At 37.5% G+C, this 22,327-nt stretch overlaps 2 protein-coding genes across 5 annotated transcripts; one reads left to right on the top strand and one right to left on the bottom strand.

The window, feature by feature from the left end:
• Positions 1–992: 992 nt before the first annotated feature.
• On the top strand, positions 993–5,781 carry LOC125233203 (apyrase). The gene is given in 5 exon segments (XM_048139110.1): positions 993–1,694; positions 1,696–1,789; positions 2,517–2,726; positions 3,970–4,203; positions 5,524–5,781. Coding segments are annotated over 5 exon segments (1,179 nt in total). The 5' UTR covers positions 993–1,257; the 3' UTR covers positions 5,728–5,781.
• A 408-nt stretch (positions 5,782–6,189) lies between these two features.
• LOC125233204 (mitochondrial glycine transporter B-like) lies at positions 6,190–21,791 on the bottom strand. 4 transcript variants are annotated; one of them, XM_048139112.1, is made up of 6 exons: positions 21,737–21,791; positions 14,851–14,981; positions 13,407–13,673; positions 11,914–12,089; positions 8,412–8,581; positions 6,190–7,228 (listed from the first exon to the last, which is right to left on the bottom strand). In XM_048139112.1, exons 1-6 carry the CDS (start codon positions 21,785–21,787, stop codon positions 7,109–7,111), a joined length of 915 nt encoding a protein of 304 aa, XP_047995069.1. In that variant the 5' UTR covers positions 21,788–21,791; the 3' UTR covers positions 6,190–7,108. The 4 variants fall into 4 exon arrangements, with proteins under 4 accessions (XP_047995069.1, XP_047995068.1, XP_047995071.1 ...); XM_048139111.1 differs by lacking the exon at positions 21,737–21,791 and adding an exon at positions 19,327–19,636; XM_048139114.1 differs by lacking the exon at positions 21,737–21,791 and adding an exon at positions 18,806–18,945.
• Between the last annotated feature and the right edge of the window lie 536 nt (positions 21,792–22,327).

Raw genomic sequence — 22,327 nt, 5'->3', positions numbered from 1 at the left:
TTGATAGGTTATTATTGCAAGGTCGATAAAACACATCACATCACTATGCTAAAAAACATAACCTTTCCGAGTTTGAGAAAACTTCCAAAAAATATGCAAAAATCTATACAGAATTGAATAAGATTTGAATTGTATAAACTACTAATATGTACATTTATATTTCTGCCAGGTCGTATCAATAAATATTATCAAAAACTCAAGAAACTTACCGATGAAATGATATAACCTCTTGCGTGTTTTCTTTTCTTCCTGAATGTGATTTGCAACACTTGATCACACAAGCCATAGTCAGAAATGAAACTTGGAACTATCACAAATATACACTGAGCTATTTTTTCCACGATCTATCAGAAATCCTCACAAAATAAATAAATATCGTCAAGACGACCATTGAAGTCGCGCTAAAAACTCGAACCAATATAATACGACTATGTACAGTTGTCAAAGATGGAGACCGAGTGTGAAATGACAAACGTATATTTAATTTTGCCGTATAATAAATGGACCCCAGGTCCGTTTTGACATCAGCATTTAGGGACAACCTTCGAGAAAACGAAAGAAGTTGTGGAATATTGTCTCATTTGCTCATATAAAAACGGTAATAGTGTGGTGTGAGTAAGATACATGTCACCGAGCTCTTATTTTAGCATGGCTTCCATGCTTTAGTTATACTTCCGTGTATCAGCCTGACATTGACGTTGACACATCAGCTGGAGATATTTTTAAGTTTTTACGTTTAGTTTCACGTAGGTTTACAGAGGTGTATGCAAATATAGCTTTATCATTTCGATGCTCGCAATGCAAATACTAATTGAAAAATATTTCATCAAAAGTTTTTGTTATAATGATATTTACTGAGTGTGAGTAATTTATCTAATTTGTATTAATTTGACATAAGAAAATACATGACAATTGTTCTGTAAACATTCACGCAGACCGGAACGTCAAACTGATAGTAGAAATAGTAATTTTGATAGATGACAAAATTTACTTATGATTTCATGGGGTTAAAATAAAATATTTTTTAAAATGTACCATATTATTCGCCACAATTCTCTCCAATCATCTTTCAGTGCTGCATACTTAGTTAAATTAAAAACCGGAGCCATTACATCTAAAAATTGAGTGCCAATGTTTCAATAATAAGTGTAAAACTCACACGTTACAATATCGCTAGTAGCTTACCATATTTAGTTAATTATAACGCTAGTCAGTTAAAGTTTATCAACAAATGATGCGATAATATTTATCTAAGTTATGTATAACTACGACTTGGAAGAACGAAAAATGAATAGTTCTCTCCGGGACTGGCGCAAAGCGCTGCGTACTCCTGCCACATACAGGGTCGGTAACGCCGTGACATTGCAGCCACGCTTGTTATTTTTAGTCGGAATGATTGCCGCATTTCTCTTAATATTATTTTATTGTAACTGGACGAGCAGCCAGCCACATGTTATACAGAAATGGAGTAGTATATCAAGGCCATATAATGCTACTTATCCATTGACGAAACCAGTGGTGTCAGGGGACGTGGTGACGTTTAGAATTGGTATAGTGGCGGATATGGATACTAATTCGAAGAGCAGTACACATCCGTATACATTCCATAGTTATTTCAAGAAAGGGTTGCTGCATTACGACCCGGTGAAGAAGCAAGTGACGGTGGTGTGGGACAGTCAGCCAGCGACACTTCTCCTCTACTTATTCTCACAAGGGTAGAGGAATGGAGCTGTCCGAGCTGATTGTGTATGATGGGAGACTACTGACATTTGATGACAGATCAGGAATGGTGAGTCTCACTTTTCGATAAAAGAATAATCAATTAATTAATAACTAAATTGGTTATATAAATAAAATAAAGTCGCTTGACAATTTCATATGACATTTCAAACAAGACGTTAATGTGACAAGGTATAGAAATCATCACATATTTATGCCGGTGACTGTACCTACCCTTATTGAATTTTTAGTTGAATAAATGTCATACTACTATTTCTTTCAAGTCATTATCATTCATTTGATTCAACTTCTGAAATTGGCAATGAACCCGAGATAAGAACACAAAAAACTTATTATCATTTCAAGACATCCACCAAAGGGTCAATAACACCAGAGCACAAGTCGACGACAACAACGTACAAGGTGCTATCTGCGATTTTTTCTTGTAGCAGATAGCACCTTGTACGTTGGTGGGTAAGGTGCAATTTTCTAAAAAAAAAATTGCAGATTGTACCCTATATGTTGTTGTCGTCGAAGTTATCATATTATATTTCTTAGTATACAGTATTTTTAGAGCCTCAAAACTATATTTTTTTTAATCGGGACTTAATCACGTATGACTAAACTGACCTCCAACGTTTCAGGGACGGCGTTGCCCCCTGTAGTCTTGGAGATGACTCATATGCAATTAAGTCCCGATTTTAAAAATAATTATGTGTAATAATCGTGAAAGTTTAAATCAGTGTTTTATATTTTTTAATTTTTATTGTTTTAAACTCCAAATAAAATTCTTTCAGGTATTCGAAATAGTGAACAACAAAATGATACCATGGGTGATCCTGATGGACGGAAATGGTCATGTAGAGAAAGGTTTTAAAACGGAGTGGGCAACGGTGAAGGATGAAATACTTTACGTCGGCTCCATGGGTAAAGAGTGGACTACCGCTGCCGGAGATTTCCAGAGTTATGACCCTATGTGGGTGAAGGTCATTAATATTCATGGAGAGGTAAGATTTATTTACAACCGGTTATTATTTGATGACCAGTTTGGAGTAGTCGCCTGCTACACCGCGGTCCCGGGTTTGAATCCCGGTAAGGGCATTTATTTGTGTGATGAGCACAGATATTTGTTCCTGAGTCATGGATGTTTTCTATGTATATGCTTCAGTATTAGTATATTATATATATTGTTGTCTGAGTACCCATAACACAAGCCTTCTTGAGCTTACCGTGGGACTCAGTCAATCTGTGTAAGAATGTCCTATAATATTTATTTATTTATTTATTTATTTACATATACAGTATTGTATAGACTTAGACCCACTTGCACCAACCACTTAACTCAGGTTAGTGGGCTGTCATCTGTCCAAATTCCATGTGAAATGGTGGGTTAACCCTCCATTTTCGTTGGTGCAAGTAGCCCTAATAGTACTACTAGGTTTGTTGGCTGGTAAAGAATTTTCTCTTCTTCTTCTGTAGGTGTCATAGGGAATAACGTAACCCCTACAAAAATGTATAAGGAAGTATGGTACCTACATACTTTAGTTGTCAAGACAAAACAACAGTTTACTCGTGACTAAACAATAATGTATTGTGTAACGAAATCAATAAACAATACAATTGTTATTTGAAGATGTCAGAGAGATGTTAGGCTTCATTCATATTTATCATGATTTTACTCTAGTCAATATATTTTTTATTAAAACTTTGAGCACTTTGCCTCTTACTTTTAAGTTGGTACTTACCTTGAAATCAGTAGGAAATAGCTTTACTCTTTTGACTATATTAAAGATGCACTTATACTCGTAAACATTACAAGAGTGTTTTTTATCAATAGGTACAGTCAAGTTCATAAATATGTGTACATTTTTTCAACTTATTGCATAGAATTGAAGTAAAGAAAAGTACACATATTTATGAACTCTACTGTATAAATGGGCTTTAAGTTTCTACAGACTAACTAAAGTCAGGGGTTCCCAAACTTTTTTTAAACATACCTTGTTGCCTAATAGAAATGTACACGCCCCCCATCCCCGTGACAAGTGGACAAATCACACATCACTGAACTATTAGGTGTCCATTGTCCCACGGCCGTGCGCCCCCCTTAAAATCTTGCCCCCAGGGGGCGCGCCCCACAGTTTCAAAACCCCTGAGCTACAGTTTTTACTGACGGTCTACGACATTTTTGTATCCGTTTTCACTCACTTTACATAATTTTAAATTGTATAACCTCTCCATTATCAATTCCAGGTCCAGCACTTATCCTGGATAAACCAATACAAAGCCATCCGGAGCTCAATCAAAATCAAATGGCCAGGTTACATGATTCACGAGAGCGGAGCCTGGTCGTCCGCTACCCACGAGTGGAAGTTCCTGCCGCGGCGGTGTAGCAAGATGTCTTATAACGAGACTATGGATGAACTCATGGGGTGTAACTATCTTATTAGCGCGGATGCGGCTTTTGAGAAGATTGAGGCTGTAGAGGTGAGTTAGAGAAACCACACACACATACACAAAAGTAACGTACGGGAGCGGAGCGGTGTAGCGAGAGTGGAAGTTCATACGGCGGTGTAGCAAGATGTCCTATAGGGTAAAAGTAAATATTAGTTCGTACTGACGGGACCAAGAAGTGCCAGCATATCGGCACAGTATAATAAAGAGTACTATCGTACAGTATGGCATGGCCACTCCCGCTCCCCGCTGAAAGTGCCGCCCACCCCCTCGGTTACCTCACAGTTACCGCCTGTCAAAAACGCAAACAGTCGACCTGTCATATTTCACTCATACAAGCATAATACGCGTTCACCTACACGAGCTTAGACTGTGTGCTAGGAACGCACCTCTTTCATATATTTGATCGCCAGTGTCCGAGGTGTGATATCGGTGTCACTGACAAAGAAGGATAAAAGAGAAATCACCCTTTGTCTGATAGATTTATTTGTTTTATGTACAGTCGAGTTCATAAATATGTGTACATTTTTTCACCTATTGCATCGAGTTATCCAGCGTCCACACTCATGAGACGCATGTCTTGCGGCGCGGAACGGACGTCTCCGCCACGCCGTAAGACGCGCCCCAGGCGGCGTGGCGCATCATCGTCCTTCCTATACAAAATGTACTGAGGAGACGTTTTTTGAATTATATTCAGGCGGCGTGGCGGAGACGTCCGTTGCGCGCCGCAAGACACGCGTTTCATGAGTGTGGACGCTGCCTAAGGTGAAGAAATGTACACATATTTATGAACTCGACTGTACATTGATACTATTAGCATCAATAGGTACCTGAAACTTGTACTTCATGTGGAAACGCATAATTTGCCCCTTAATCATACAGATATCTTTTCAATACATTATTAACATTGTTTTCCCCTCACTAGCTCGGAAACACGTGTTTAGTCCTTTAATACCAGCGGGTAAAAACGCATTTTATCCACTAGTGGGTAAAGTAATTTGACCTTGAATAAAGTCAAATTAACTGCTTTAAAATTGATAAAAGTAGGTGAATCTAGTAATAAAGATGATTTACCACCTGTGGAACTACTGGAAGCAGTGATAAACGCATTTTTTGCGTTGTAGTTTCCTCGCTATAGTGAGGGGAAAAGTTTTGTGTTACACTCGGGTGCAAATGTATTTTACTTCTCGTGTGTTTAAAAACTCGCAAGTTCAGGATTCTATTCTCGAACCACTCGCTTCGCTCGTGGTTCAACTATAGAATCCTTTCACTTGCTCGTTTTTCAATTCCAAACTCGGCGTTAAAATACAACTTTGCCCCCTTGTATAACAAATAACTATTCTTTCTTTCCAGATAACAAAACACCAGCACAAACTCGGTTTCTCCTCGTTCAAGTTCATCCCTGGCTCCAACGACGAGGCCATAGTAGCCCTAAAAAGCACAGAGTTCGAGGGCAAGACAGCCACATACATATCAGCCTTCAGAACTGATGGCACGGTGTTATTGCACGATACCATAGTAGAAAACTTAAAGTATGAGGGGCTAGAGTTTATATAAATATATAGTAAATAGGTATTTGTATATATGTATAATAAACGTTTAGTTTTGTTACATTGCGATTTCTTCAAATACCTACTCTATTAGAACGTAGTGATTATATTCTCTTTGCTCTATTTATCATTACTACACTGCAGTAATACCTTTTTCAGTCCATAGACAATCGACTAAAAGCCTTTACTGCATACCAAAGAGGATCAAGTATTTTTTAGCCTATTTGAGTATCCCATTGCTGGGCAAAGGCCTCTCCACTGGCTCTCCATGACTCCCGATTCTTCGTTTCCTTCAGCCAGTTCTTCAGAAGTCGTGGCGTCTGTATTAACAATTTTCGGCTTCGCCCCAAATTCACCCACGCCACTCGTCTTTTTTGACCTCTTAAACGCCTGTTGCATAAAATACTATTATGAACATTAAAATAGTAGGTACCTATGAATGGAGGGTGGTTAATCCAAAACAAATTTCTTGTGCCCAAAGCTTTATTTAATCATCAAAAATATAACATTTCAAAACGATTAATAAAATATAGGTATACGTTTACGTAGTTACACTACATCACACATTTCCTGATGGATAACATTAAAATCAAAGACTAAACTCAGTTCCACAACAAAATTAGTGCATCTAGCTGTCACTTTTTATCACAAAAAACAGAAAGAGACAGCTAGTTAAGGATAACTGGTTACATATACATGAACCGATCTTAAAAGTAACAAGAAAGAAAGAAGTATGTATATACATAAGCCTAGATCTATGTATAGGAATAACAGGAACATATCACCCGAAAATCACATTGTGTGTATGAGCAGCGATTTCTGCCAATATGTGCGCTTAACCCTCTGAACGCCCATGGCCTATAAAATTCCAAAGAGTATGAAGAATTATAGGATGTTTCTCAAAGTAGAATTTGTACAACTGCAATCTCCCGGCACAGGGTTAATAAAACATTTAGTCTTGACAATTTAACCTGACGTGTTAAAATAGTTGAATACCTATTAAGATTAGCGCCATCTAACTGAGTATTAACCAAAAGCGTGGCGCCAAAAATTTTTTTTATGGTTCCCAAGTAGGTATGTTTTTTCTTAGACTTTAATTATTTTCGTTATAAATATCTTTGGATATACTTACAGGGTATACAATCATTAAAACTATTTAGGTTACATTTGAAACGAGTACATGTAAACAAAATTATAAGGATAACTCCATTGAGCAATAATATTCTACCGTGTATTTCTGACCACTATATATCTGAATACATTTCGCACAATTCCATTCTCATTTTACCAATCAGCTCCCAACAAAAATCAACCAAGGTTAATTTTGGCGCATGGCATTCAAAAGATTAAGGTCCGTATAGATTCAACTCAGGACCGATACTAGGGTATCATTTGAGGCCTATAGACCTCGTGATCTCTTCAAATACTGTCCAGGCCATCGCGGCGGTTAGAGTGCGACGGAGCATTCTGGGCACTGCACCTTTGAAGTAGCCTTTGATGCCGTATGTCTGAAAGAGAAAGTGATAGGTTAGCTTTGGTAAAAGAGAGAGAGAAATATATACGATCAACCCAATCTTGACATTAAAAAAAATGCGGCGATTTAAAAATGTACGGCTCACCGGTCAATTGTCTTCATACGGCCGATAGTCCACTATCATATGTTTATCATAGAAATATGACCATAGGCAACATGCCATCCTTTTTCTTCACATTGGAGAAAAAGGGAGGCATACAGACATAATATGATTATATTTCTATGATAAACATAATATGATAGTGGACTATTGGCCTAAAACGCGTGCCTTCTCAAAGCTTGATGAGTGCGGAATTACTCGTATCGACAAGCCATAACATAACACTTTAAAATTTATTGAAAATGTAGTGGCGTAGGTTTAATTCCCGTACTACTACTTAATGGCGCAGCGACCCAAAATGAGTCTTGGCCTCCCACACGAGAGTACGCCAATTATATCGATCCTTAGCGACGTCCCTCCAGTTTTATGCTTTTGGAGATTGTGCAGATCCGCTTCAACGGCATCACCCCAGCGATATCTAAGTCAATTAATTCCCTTAGAAAATTTGAATTTCGCGCCATTTTTTAGTGCCAAGATTTGGCTGACCGTCTATAGTAGTTTCAAGGGATATAACCTATATACTAAAAAAAGTAGTATTAAAACGAGTCGTATAGGGCTCAACGCGATTGACAATAGGCTAGTTTCCTACTAGTCAAATCAGCTTCTTTTTAAGAACTGTCAAAACGATTTGCTAGTATGAAATTAATATGAAATACTGAGGAGTGACACTGACGCCACGGTCAATTCATTTACTTTTTATCTTTCTCTTTGACATTAAATAGAAATTTTGTTGAAATACAACTACTGTCCATATATTTCTTCAAATTTTGTGGAGCTTTATTTCGTGCAGTGCATAAAATATTTTATTATAAGTATATAGGAAACTAGCCTATTTGTGCGGTACAGATGTTGGTAAAGGTGAGTGACTCTAATTTCACCCTTAATTCTTGACTGTAAATGCGTATTCACATTATACGATCCGATATCGGATGTCGAATTTCAAAGGCAAAAATCAAAGATGGCGGCTTAAATGTATGGGTTATCGGTCCTACATATGATATCGGATCGGATAATGTGAAAACGCACTAAGGTGTGGTACACCAATGGTGGTATTTACCTGATGTACGTATAGAGCAGCGGTGAAGGCGTTAGGGAACTTGTCAGGGTACAGTTGCATCTTGGTTTTGAGTACATCGGCGGGGTTGGTGACGAGTGACGCCGCTATGCCCGCTGCGACGCCGCATGTGAAGTGTATGGCACTGGCGGCGGTTGGAGACTGCATCCATTCTGGAATGAAGCAAAAGTGAGATTTAGTGGGAGTGCACAGACAGGTATTGAGCCTCAAAAGCTGGCCAAAATCCATTTTTTTTATTTACGCCGTACCCCTTCTTAACCATTGTTTCTTAAAACTAGAATAACCCCTCCACCTAGTAAAAAAAAATACCACGTGCTAAAGTCATCTATCACCCGTGTAGGCTTAGTCGAAAATTACCGTTCGCCGAAAGCGTCTGCGTGATTGTTCGATGCACTCGAATTTCATTGTTTTCAAAAATTTGTTATTCCTTGATTGGCCCGTTTTGTGTTGGTTTCTAATATGGATTGCAAAGAACTAGGTATGTACTTTATTTAACACAAAATTTTACTTAAATATTAATTGATTTTCTTCATTAATACCCTTGAGAAGTGAGTACCGGGAAATTTTAAATAAAAAGATAAGTTTTTCAAGAACATTGGAATTTTTAATAAGTTACCAAGCATTATCCAGCTAACATTTGAATGACATGTTGAAGAATAGACTTTCCTTTATAATATAAAGTACAGAATAGCCACCCCAATGCACCCGCCTATTTTTTGGTGATTTTTTTTCCGTAAGCACATTCGTTACTTGGTACATGAGATTTTACTTATTTTTACGTTTTTGTGTTTTAGGTTCTTCTGGAATCCGGGTATTATATAGGAATGATTTATTTGCTATTATTGAACGCTCAGACAGCTCAACTTTTAACAAAAAGTTGCAATTTTTGGAGCAAGTATTACTGAATCTATATACGGAAAATGACCACAATATTGCTGACATAAAGCTGAAACTGTCTCGCATCAAGCATTAGTTTAAACAAAAATGGACAGCTGCTCTTAATACAAGTGCCAGATTCCTAGATAGCAGCATCGAGTAGCTCAAAGGATGCATATCTCTACCAAAAGCAGGAGTCAGTTCTGGTCGTCCTGAAAAGACTTTCTTAGAGTTGAGCGACAGGAGCAAGAGACATAAAACAGAAATGTCCTGGAAGAAAGCTAATGTAAGCTTTGATGAAAATAACTAATAAAAGTTGAAATATAATATTTAATGTCTTTCAACTTTCAATTTGTCAACCAGGAACCGTTATAGTTTCGCCATGTCTGTCTGTCCGTCCGTCCGTCCGCGGATAATGTCAGTAACCGGTAGCACTAGAAAGCTGAAATTTGGTACCAATATATATATCAACCACGCCGGCAAAATGGTTAAATAAAAAGTGGAAAAAAATGTTTTGTTAGGGTACCCCCCCTACATGTAAAGTGGGGACAAATTTTTTTTTCATTCCAACCACAACGTGTGATATATTGTTGGATAGGTATTTAAAAATGAATAAGGGTTTACTAAAATCGTTGTTTGGTAATATTAATATTTTCGGAAATAATCGCTCATAAAGGAAAAAAAGTGTCCCCCCCCCCCCCCCCTCTAACTTTTGAACCATATGTGTAAAAAATATGAAAAAAAATCACAAAAGTAGAACTTAATAAAAACTTTCTAGGAAAATTATTTTGAACTTGATAGGTTCAGTAGTTTTAAAAAAAAATACGGAAAACTACGGAACCCTACACTGAGCGTGGCCCGACACGCACTTGGCCGGTTTATTTTACCTTCTTGACCCTTAAATCTTAATAACAAATGGTTAGGAGGCCATTGGAACTTTAAAATAATTTTGGCCAACTTTTTGGGTCAAATACCAGTCTGTGGAGTGTAAGGTTTGAGTAGAGGTACGATTAAGAGTCTAAGAAACTTGATGAACTAATACTAAAAGTTCAAGTAGCAATCTCGACTGCTGGGTAATGAATGACAACTAATCCAAACTGTTTCCCTTTTACAGGTTATACTAAAACTTTAACTTAAAGTATGAAAAATAATTCAATTACAGATGTAGTGCGTAAAGGGTTTCCTTCGGAAACTTCAATGTAGTTCAGTCAATGAAATCTTGTACTGACACTGAATGAAATAGCATGGTTCGTATTTCCGTAACTTGAAAATCTTTTCGCACTACATCTGTACCTGAAATTATCTGCCAGTCGAAATTACTCTCCTGTATCTTAGTTGAAAATTGTGCCTTGCTTTTTAAATATAAGAGCAAAATTTTCATGGAGTTACGTACACGTTTAAGAGGTAAAATTATTATTTTTAAACGATAAACGATTTTTTCTATTTATTTAGTTATAACTGTTTGACAAGTAGGTGTATCATAGGTGAAAAACTTAAGAAAGTCACCTGTTGCATGTGTGAGTGACGTGTTCGAATAGAGAACACATATTTAAAATTAGTAACACAAACAAGACAAACGCCTATTCGAACACGTCACTCACACATAGAGGTACAACAGGTGACTTTCTTAAGTTTTTCACCTATACGACTATTTATGAATAACTTAGTTAAATAAAAAAAACTGTACTAATATGTTAATAGTCACTTGTTTGCTTAAACACTGTTCTATAAATTATTGCATGGTAACAAAAGTTACCAAGTTGCCATGTAAAATAAAAGCACTAAACGATTAAAAATAAATGCTACAATAAAAATGATATGGTTCATTTTCAAATGAAACTAAAGTTGTTATTGTAGCAATGATGATTAATATCTAGCAAATATTAAACAGATTGTTACGTATTTATTATCGATACTGTTGCTAACTATGTTTTACAATGTAATCTAATGAAAGTAATAATTTATTTTATCTGAAATTTCACTATTTGACTTAGAAGTTTCTAGGAATTTATTAAATTAAACGTAGAAAAAACATGTTTTTATCTAATCATAATCTCCGTATGAATGATAAAGAGGTGTAGAAAATATTTACTTAAAATTTGACATAACATGATATTTTAAATAAGACAATGTTGTTTCTTATCAAGTCACACAAGACAATTAGTAGGTAGTAATTAGTAGTACCTAATATATGATAGATACTTTTGATATAATCTATAGAAAGGTTTGATATAACCTCTGAATTAGTCTGTCGCATTACCCATGTCGTCTTTGTGTGAAATTGTGAACTGTTCAAGAAGAATTATGGATTGTAACTAGACTAGAGCAGGGGTCACCAAATGCCGGACAGCGGTTCGCATCCGGGCCGCCGGCTACCTTAATATGGACCGCGTTTCGTACTGTACTGACGTCTGGAACGGACCGATATGGTCCTCTTATTCTTACGATCAGGACCCCTGAAAAAACTAATTGGTGAGCCCTGCTCTACTTAGAGTTACTAAGAGCAAATGACTCTGTGAGCATAAATGCCTTCTACACCTAAGGTTTTGATTTTGTTCCACTGGGGCAGTGGCCTTCGGTTAGATTAAAGTGTACTTTTGATAGTTACCTTTAGGCACAGCCTGTTTAGCCTGTGTGTAGAACATGAGATAAAGCCCTGAGAACGGAGCGTCCCTTGCCAGCGTGGGCCCGAGGCCGCAAGACAGGCCCCGCAGGCCTTCCGCCTTGTATACTGCCTTCAGGGCTCCGGTTAGGCTGGTGTATTTGTAGACGCCTGATTCGTATCTGAAGCAATAAATGAATATAATTAGTTATAAAATAAAATATATGTGTTATGATCCAGCGTCTTAGAAATTCAAGAATGCGATTCGAGGTAAATAAATGTATGGTCAAGCAATTTCAATCAGGCCACTTTAGAACTCTGTATAGTTTACTGTAAGTTACATTGACGTTTACTTTGCAAAGGTTCTACAGTGGCCTAGGATTAAAATTGGTTGACTGTCTTACCTTCGGTTTTAAAACAATATCGCTTTAATTTCGTTACACCTAAATACCTATGCCACGGTCTTTATTATATACCTAAATTTAAAATTGTCTCAAAATAATTACCTAACGTAGCATTGTCTATGGTAATCGAGTTATTTTACAAAGATTTTCTTCAATTCAATACCAAGTTAAGAAATTCAAGAATGCAAATGTACGATCATTCAATGTAAATTAGATTATATGCTACTGCGTTTTGGCCGCATTTGTACTTCGACGCGGTAGTTTATGTAAATTCAAAACCTAGAATGAACGATTTACGTATGTATTTATTGACGTCATTGTATCGAACTATAAAATTATCTAGAAATCAAGGAAAAACAATAGCACCACGCCCCAGTTTTGAAAGTACGTCATGTTTGTTTTGTTTGATTCTGATTTCCGATGATAAAAATATAAAAAAATATCTTCTCTATAAAAATTTAATACATAGTTGCGTGGTAGGTACAGTCTGCCAAGAAAGTGGTTTACCACTTTTCGACTCTATTTCAAAGTTCAATCACATAAGGTCGAAAAGTGGTGATCCACTTTTTTGACTTACTGCGTATCATGCGACGTCCTCAATCATATTAACTAAGGGCCTATTACGCGTTTCAGTGTTAGCCAACTAGGTGAAATAAGGAACTCCCTGGAACCCTGAAATGCGGATAGTCACATTGATATGATCGTTCAAATGGTGCTTTCTAATGATGACAAAGTCGCCAGTTACCTAGTCTTGATGCCACACCACTCATTTCTACAACACCTAGTGCGGTCGCCTCCAAAATCAAAAAAATCTGTTTCCTGGGCTTGCTCATCTTGGCTTTCAGCCACTGGTGAGACAAGGCACACAGCGGGCGACAGAAACCTTCATTTCAGTCTTGTAACAACTACATTTCGAAACTCACCTAGTCTCAATCACAGTGATAGGTAGATATCAGCGCTACACCGCTCCAACGCACCCAGATCTTGATTCCTAGTCTTCCTCATTTTAGTTTTCAGCCAGTGGAGAGATGAGAAGTATAGGCGTACGCCAGAAACATTAATAGAGTCTTGTAACAACGACATTTCGAAACTCACCTAGTCTTAATCACAGTGATAGGTATCAGCGCTACACCGCTCATACTCCGCGCAACAACACCCAGCGCCACTGCTTCCAACGCCCCCAGATCTTGATTCCTAGTCTTCCCCATTTTAGCTTTCAGCCAGTGGAGGGATGAGAAGTATAAGCCCACGCCAGGGACGCAGCGGGCGACCGAAGGCACCATGCCACGCCATAGTCCGATGATGTGCTCTTGGCGGACGATGTTGGCGAAAATTGTTATCATGCCGGGTTGGATGCGGCCACTGGAAAGAAACATTGAGGATTTAGATTTTAGAGTCTGATTTATGTGTTGTAGGTGTAAAGTGTCTCAGATGGTTTCGGTTTCACTAGCTCATCAACTACTCTTGATATCAGATGGATGTCAATAAGACCATGTCTCGTAAGAGCCGGTTCATACATGTTCGATATCGGGTCGGAATTTCAATTGGACGTTCTGTGCCCCATTTCTCGAAGCTACTAGTTATAATTTACAAGTTGTAGTCACTGTCTAATATGATAAGAGCTTTCCACTTGTAACTTGAAAGTCCTGTAACTTTCAGCTTTAGGAAATGAGCCACTGGTAGCAGAATATTTTATATGAAGCTATTCACACTTGCCCGACACCGATTTTGTGTCGGGACCAACCAGAAACTTCGGCCGTTTAGGATCATGTCTCGTAACTAATTAGAAATGTGGGTTTCTAGAATGCCAGTTCTCAAGCTTACTGCTATGTCAAATATGACGCTGCTATGAGATATCTCTACGTATCACAGGCCCTTCTTTCTGTGATACTTTGTTACTGCCAAGTCTGAACAATCCTAGCGTAATCGAAGTAAGGCCTAAGTGTACATTCATATAGGGCATGCAGCGGGCGGGGCGTGCGGAGTGCGTGTCAAAAAATTGAAGCTCATACAAGTATCCTGAGTCAACGCTGCATAGGGTGGACGCACGGTCGCCCGCCCCGCTTCACGCCCCGCCAAACGCTCCGCTCCGAGCGTCCACTCTGGCCTTACACTTATAAATAAACACGCGCTATATACAGATAATGTTTAGGCTTTAAAGTCAATTAATAGAAAGTAAATAACCCCAGCACGTGTCAGCGCGTGATAATAGAGAACTTCGTAATAACCCGACCCGTGATTATATTATATTTGATGACAAATAGATATTATCTAATGGAAGTCGTTCTAATGAATTATGTGCTCACAGATTTAAGTCTAGTCAGTTGTCAGCTAAATATTTGTAATTTTCATTATCATTCTAAGCAATTTAATAGATAATGTGATATACTAATAAATCATTCACTATCATGCCACTAACTTACTAATGTTACTATAGTTACCTATATTATAATATCAAAGGGAAAATTTTAAGTAACTTAAGAGAAGGAACCTAGTTAGTACAGCCAGGAACATCTCCATATATTACAAAGTGACTCACTTGACGTTAGCCGCCACCAGCTGCCCAGGGTTCTGCAGCCGGGTCTTCACCAGGTCCAGGGGCTGAAGCAGCACGGTGCTGAAGGTCCCGGAGAAGGAACCGGCCAGGAACGCCTTGAACACCGGATGGTACTGGAAAGAACAGGTCCGTTAAACTCCGTACATTACAAATTTTAAATCAGTACAAGTCGAGTCGGCACATAAGTTTAGCGCTGAGTGAAACGTGGAGGGGATAGCTGCGCATGGGGACGCATACCCTTCGCCCCCTGAATCCCATGACCTGTTTTTGAGTTCTGCGCAATAACGGCCAGCGCTCAACTTACGTGCCGCTATACTTGTAAGTAGTCTTGGGCACTATAAGATTAAGTGTAGGTATGATAATTTCGAAAGAGGTGAAATCATATTGCGAAGTGTCTACTTTAATTTCTAGAGTAAGCAAGTCGCCGTTATAAGCGTTTTTAAGTAGCGCAAGTGTTGCTAAATTGTGCACTTATTACTGTCCAACAATTTTTAGGGTTCCGTAGTCAACTAGGAACCCTTATAGTTTCGCCATGACTGTCAGTCCGTCCGTCCGTCCGTCCGTCCGTCCGCGGATAATCTTTAACCGTTAGCACTACGGAAAGCTGAAATTTGGTACCAATATGTATATCAATCACGCCGACAAAGTGCAAAAATAAAAAATGGGAAAAAATGTTTTATTAGGGTACCCCCCATACATGTAAAGTGGGGGCTGATTTTTTTTTTCATTCGAACCCCAACGTGTGATATATTGTTGGATAGGTATTTAAAAATGAATAAGGGTTTACTAAGATTGTTTTTTGATAATATTAATATTTTCGGAAATAATCGCTCCTAAAGGAAAAAAAAGTGCGTCCCCCCCTCTAACTTTTGAACCATATGTTCAAAAAATATGAAAAAAATCACAAAAGTAGACTTGATAGGTTCAGTAGTTTTTGAGAAAAATACGGAAAACTACGGAACCCTACACTGAGCGTGGCCCGACACGCTCTTGGCCGGTTTTATATTGATAATGTACACTTAAACGTGTTCTTGTTGCTAAGTGGCTTCAGTTGTCAACAAACAAGACGATCTGATAATAATATCTCAATTCATGCCATTCTAAGTATTAATCTTAAAGAAATTAGAACAATATTTACTTGAAAAAGTGTAAACTAAAGTCGACGTACGAGTGATGATACACTTTGGCCTCAAGCTTTATGATAAGACTTAATTTCGTTTTAATAATGAAATGATGAAGTGAGGGTTCATATAAAAAAAACTGTGTTTTTCTTAAGGAAATTGATGGAAAATAAGTTTGAAAAAATTTATGAGAACTTACATTAGCCACAATATCCATATTGGTTTATAAACGATGTCAGGTAATATCTTTGGAGTAGACACCAAACTTGTAGTTATCGAAATTGTAAAGCCAATAGCAGAAATATCTGGAGAACGACTTTACATACAATCTTAGATCGTATCCGAGTAATCTGAGTAATAGATCGGGTTTATGCGGAAAAGTAGAGTAATGGTCATCTTTTGCAGCAATTCGCTCAAAAATAAATGCATGTATACGACTGTCAGCGAGAATTGTTGAAAACCTGCAGCACAGGCGCGTATCAGCTTTGTAAAGTCTTTAAAATTAAAAACGAACACAAACGGAACTAGTTGGGGGAAAGGAAATCACTGTCAACGAATTTAGCCATTTAGGAAAACAAAAGAGAACCGAGAATATAGAACGGGTACTTAGACACAATAGAAACGCGCGCACTGTACGAAGCGTAGCAATGTACTGATTGTTCTAGTGGTATGTTAGCTGCTATATGGAGGCTCTTATCTTCAGACTGAGGCGTAGGTCGTACCCCTACTGATAAGTACTATCCGTGCCTTCTGACTAGGGGGTACAGTTACTGATACCCTCGTCTGAGATATGCGTACATGTACAAAGTTGAAGTGATAGTGGGTTAGCCAATCAGCAAAGGGTGTTGGGAGCTAAGTATTTTTAAATATTTTTTACTAATCTGATCTGTCAAATAAGAGTTTGCACAACTATTTGAATATGATGTTTTGTTATAATACGACTTGTGTGCTTACTAATAACTATCTAATTATTTTCTATTGCAAATGTAAATATGACGAAAGATTTAAAAATTTAATTTAAATTATTGAAAAAAAAAGTAGGTACTTGCATATACAAGTCACTATTTAGGAAGCATTCAGTATACAAATCAGAAATAAATATATAAGTTTATCATGACGTAAATAATTATCACATAACACACCCCTCATAGCAACTCTTAGTGTTGCTATGTCATAATAACATTTTTTTTATCTGATGTTGCTGTGCGTATGATTTTTTGTTATTGTTAAAATTATCATGTACGTATGTACCTACCTAAGAAAAACAATATGCGATTAATATATACCTAACTTATTCTTTGGTAGTTTGGTACAAGTTGATAGAAGGTGCTAGAAATTGATATATCTGATTAGAAATAATTAGAGGCATAAAAATACACCTGAGGTTCTATGTCGCCATAATAATACATGTAGGTATAAGTAATCATAATGACACTACATAGAGTTATATCAAGGATAATATACTTAAATTCTGCGCAAAAAGTTATCTTAAAGAAGCCTATAGATTAAGCATGAATTGCCTACTAATTAAAAATATCAATTTCCGCATTGTACAGTAAAAGGTATTAAATATAGATGCGGACAACGTGTCAAAGATATGTATCCACATCCTTAACTTATAAGCAATAAAGTCGTGTACACATATTTTAGGCACTTCGTCCGGATTTATATTTAACTCTACTCAAATTAAATTTTCCACATAAATAAAAACAAAAACTGTACCTATTCCTTAAATATAAGATTTATTTTTGCTTGGCTGCAGCTAGATTACCATTTTTCACTACATTAGCACATGACAACCAATCAAAGGTCAGGAGTTCATAATTAACAAATAAATAAAAGATACAGACGCTCTTATCTTATGCCGTCTAATTGCCCAACTGATATTCATTTGAGACGTCTACTCATGGTTCGATGGATCTGTAGCTACAGTCAGTAACAAAGATATTGGGCATTTTCCGCAAGTCGACGGCCATTTTGCCTATTTTGCGTGAAAGATGAGGTGGCACTTACTATAACCACCCTAGCTCCTCTACAAAACCTAGTAGTGTTTCCTCTTTCAGTGTGTTCTATGTATGTATTGTTCCTATTTACTTAACACTAGTTAACAAAGATATGATACAGCAAAAGGCAAAAATAGTTCAATACTCGTACAAAATGATTATTTTTCTATAAATCCTTTTTGTAATAAAATAATGTTATTTATGAAATGATATAAATCTATGGAAACCTGATATGTGATAAAATGATTAGTATAGTGTTTAAATTGTTTAATCTGCATTATCTTGTTTATGAAGATACTGTCTTAAATGTTTTCCACTGAAAATAAGATACTCTATAATGGAAAAGTAATATAAATTATGAACAAACAATGATAAGGTGTATGGAGCTAAGGCTGAAACAGACAAGAAAATGCTTTCCAGGTTTTCTAGCGAATTTTATTTATTTTATTTTTTATGTAATTATTAACTTAGTAAACTTTTATCTTAATAGTTTAAAACATGGTAAATAGTCGAAGAAATTAATGTATTTGATCTAAAGAACTTTCCCTTAAAGTTAACGGAATGCAATAAAAACAGGGTGTATAAGAACTACTTGCTCAATAATGTCAGAACTGAGAAATTTTCAGTTTCATAGACAAAATAAACCTTTTACTAAGACAATTGAAATATGCCATACTTCTGATAAAATAAACAGACCTTAATGACACTACCCTATCTCAGTATAAAAGATAAAAAATACTCATAAATAAAAACAGGGATTTCTAAATTCTGAAATAACACAAAACAAATGTTTAGTCATATAATTAACTATACCTGAGTTAAGTATTCCATTGTTAAAAAGAAATCCACAAAAACTTGCAAAAAGCACAAAGCAAACAATCTCGTGACCACAGCACTAATGATTCTGATGACTTACCAACCATGCCGTCAACTAGTAGGCTCGCATGATGACATTTTAGCGACTTTTGCAGGAGGTCTTTGATAAGATGGGAATATAACCAATGTTATTGTCATTGCCTGATAAGAATTTCGCTTCAAGTGTAAAATATAGGGATGACTGTGAAAGTCTTGGTGACTGGGTTAGAAAAAGTATGAGAGACGAAGGCGTGTAGCGGATTTCATATACAATTTTACCAGATCGCGGGCGGATGCTATACATATAATTATGTGGATCCGTGCTGGCAAGCAGATGTCCTAAGTGCTTTATTAACTGGTTATACTTATACTGGTTAGACTGAGTAAAGTACCTACTTAACAAATGAGAATAACAATTAAAAGGTCAAAGGAGCTATATTGATAGCTTTGACAAACAAGTCCGCAGGGGGGCGACTTACTTCAGTATTGTTATCGCTGAGGTCAACCGGCGCAGCTGTGTCAATCGCCCATCCGTTCTGAAACGCGCCTAGCGCTTGCGGCATACTTAGGAGAAAATATTTATAAGCAAACTACGTAATGATTTGCGCATGTTGATAATAACTTGATAACGTCGGTTTTTAAACAAATATTTGTCCAGGAATCACACCCCATGGGAAAAAAACATCACAGTCCAACGGTTAACTGTTTTTGCACCCTTTATAATACATTTTAATGCGACTTTATGGTCGTTTACACAAATTGCGCTAAATCTTCTAAAATTCACGTAGTGACATTGAAATGACATAACACCATCATTTATTTATTAACAAACAGGTGACTTTGACACTGACGTTTTAAAGGCGAATTTTTGTTTGTTTTCTAAGCTAAAGGTGTTTTAAATTGGGTTTAATATGTAAAGGCCCGTCCAGATAGATAATAAAAATGGGAAGAGAATAAAAGCATTGGTACCAATGCGTAGGCACACCTAAAAAATTGTCCCGAGTGTACAGGCCCTAAGTTTCGAACTGGGCATTGGTTGGATTTGCTTTACCTACCTAGAAGAGCATTTCCTATAGTCTTGTAGTACCTAGTCTAACGCCGTGCTGCGCCTGCTGGAGAAAACCAATGTTGTATTGGTTGTACCTACTCGTACATTTTACATGCTGGTTATTGGCTGGTAGTGATGAGAACCATCCGTACGGCGGACAGAAATATTCAACGCAATATTAACAAACAAGAATAGGTATTATAAATCCAACCATGCGACGGATCGGCCTACGTCAATAGTTTAATTATCCGTAAACATCAACATTTTCATATTATTCCTATTGGTCGTCTTATTATTTTTCCACAATCGTCTGATACAAAGAGGTCTTGTTCGAAATAACAGGGTTATCGAGGGGTCGTTAGACGATAACGTCGTCGCTGGGGGTACAGTGAACGTCTCTCCTTGGCTATTATTCGAAGTACTCACCGACTCGACGGTTTACCACTTTTACCAGTCATCTCTGAACTGAATCGCCTCAAATTCGTTACGTAGTTTAAGCTCAAGATAAAATGGGTGGACTTAGTCGACTGACAAGTGCTTGGTAAGTGGTAGGAACTTTAGGGCCTTGTCTCCACATTTGCGTTGCGTTGGTATCTCGAGGTGTCTGGGCGTTTAATCATTATAGGAAGATTACCAACTTTTTGTTATTCAACATTAACAGGTTTGCATACAAACACATGATTTAATCGGTTTTGTAGTCAACTGGACTACTTATTTCTACCTTTTCTCATGACTCTGGGAATTTAATCCCTTCCTCGTCAGTTGAAAAATAGCAAAATGTGTTTGACAAAGGATTTAATTTTTAAATGATGAATGACGATTACTGAGGACTATGATGACCGCCCATGGACAGAAGCAAGGATCAGTCCAATGACTTATGCGTTGCCGACCTTTGAGAACTTAATTACTTGCTTCTTGAAGAACCTCATGTCATAGCTCATTTCCACAACTTGCACGTTCTGGGAATATACGATGGACAAGCCCGTATGTTTTTTTTTTTAACCCCCGACGCAAAAACGAAGGGGTGTTATAAGTTTGACGTGTCTGTCTGTTTGTCTGTCTGTCTGTCTGTTTGTCTGTCTGTCTGTCTGTCTGTGTGTGTGTCTGTCTGTAGTGTCTGTGGCATCGTAGCTCCCGAACGGATGAACCGATTTAGATTTAGTTTTTTTTGTCTGAAAGCTGAGTTAGTCGGGAGCGTTCTTAGCTATTTTTCATGAAAATCGGTCCACTATGTCGCAGTCGGGGGTTTTTTCAAAATTTTAATTTTGTATGAATAGGTAGACGTTTGACCACGATCACACCTGATGGTAAGTGATGATGTTCACGTTGGCCACGTGTCGAGAAACTGAGGATGGTGAGGATGAACTATTCTTTGGCGGGAATGAAAGTGGGATGTCTGCCTCTTAAATTCAACCCAGCCTAGCAGAGAGCGTCTGTCGATTACCCCTTTATCTACAACGCACAACGTATAGGTATTCTTATAAACCTATAGATACGCTAATTAGTTTAACGACTTCAGTCTCCAAGGTCTTTCTCTTCAAATTAAACTGGTTGTCGCAGGTCGGACCCACTCAGACCCTGAAAGAGCGAGCGGTAGGTATAAGAGATAAAAATATCTAAGTACTCAAAAGAGCAATAAAAACTTATTTGATAGACTTAGAATGTCTGACAGTACAAAGTGTCCCACTGTCATCGCTCGTGACTGCATTAATAGCGTGTTCATAGCGTGCTGAAAGTGAACTTCAGCATCATTTGCGCAGTTATTAGCATTTTGAAATGATAAGTTAGACCATAAACCAATTAGACTTATATTGACCGGGATATATGTAGACCGTGATTACCTTTTTGATTTTTATTTTTATCGAGCTCCCGATATTTCGACGCAGTTGCATGCATCGTGATCACGGAAAACTGACGAAGTTGCATAGACAGCGCGCGATCTACCCTCCTTCGCGCGCGTCGGCTGCGTTCACTTTCTGCGTTACCACTGGTCGCATTCACACTCGATGGTCTGTCCAAACACACTACACTCACAGTGTCACTACGTTTGTTCAGTTCTGACTTCACCGGTTTTTTACACAAACAAATCACTGGATACCATACATTAGATAGTTTGAAGCCATCCTCACGATTGAAATTTTTATATTTGTGAATCTCAATGGCTTCTCTTACCTATGTAAATCTGGCTCTGTCGCGCCAATACGCAAGAGCGATAGATAAGCCACGAAAGATATATTATCATGAGCGTTTGTGCGTTTGACTACGACACAGGAATGTATGAGTATAGGGTAAACGCAGCTATTAACGCTCCATCGAAAATCGGAAGGTATTACCGATCTAATAAGTAATTCGGCATTTATCCGTTGCCACTAGTAACGTGAGGGTAGGTAGGTTATTTTCTAAAAGCATTTATTTCTTGAGTATAGGGTAGT

Source organism: Leguminivora glycinivorella, chromosome 14 (assembly GCF_023078275.1).
Source record: "Leguminivora glycinivorella isolate SPB_JAAS2020 chromosome 14, LegGlyc_1.1, whole genome shotgun sequence".
Taxonomy (NCBI): domain Eukaryota; kingdom Metazoa; phylum Arthropoda; class Insecta; order Lepidoptera; family Tortricidae; genus Leguminivora; species Leguminivora glycinivorella.
Note: the sequence above shows the minus strand (reverse complement) of the source record. Positions and strands in the feature narration are given on the sequence as shown.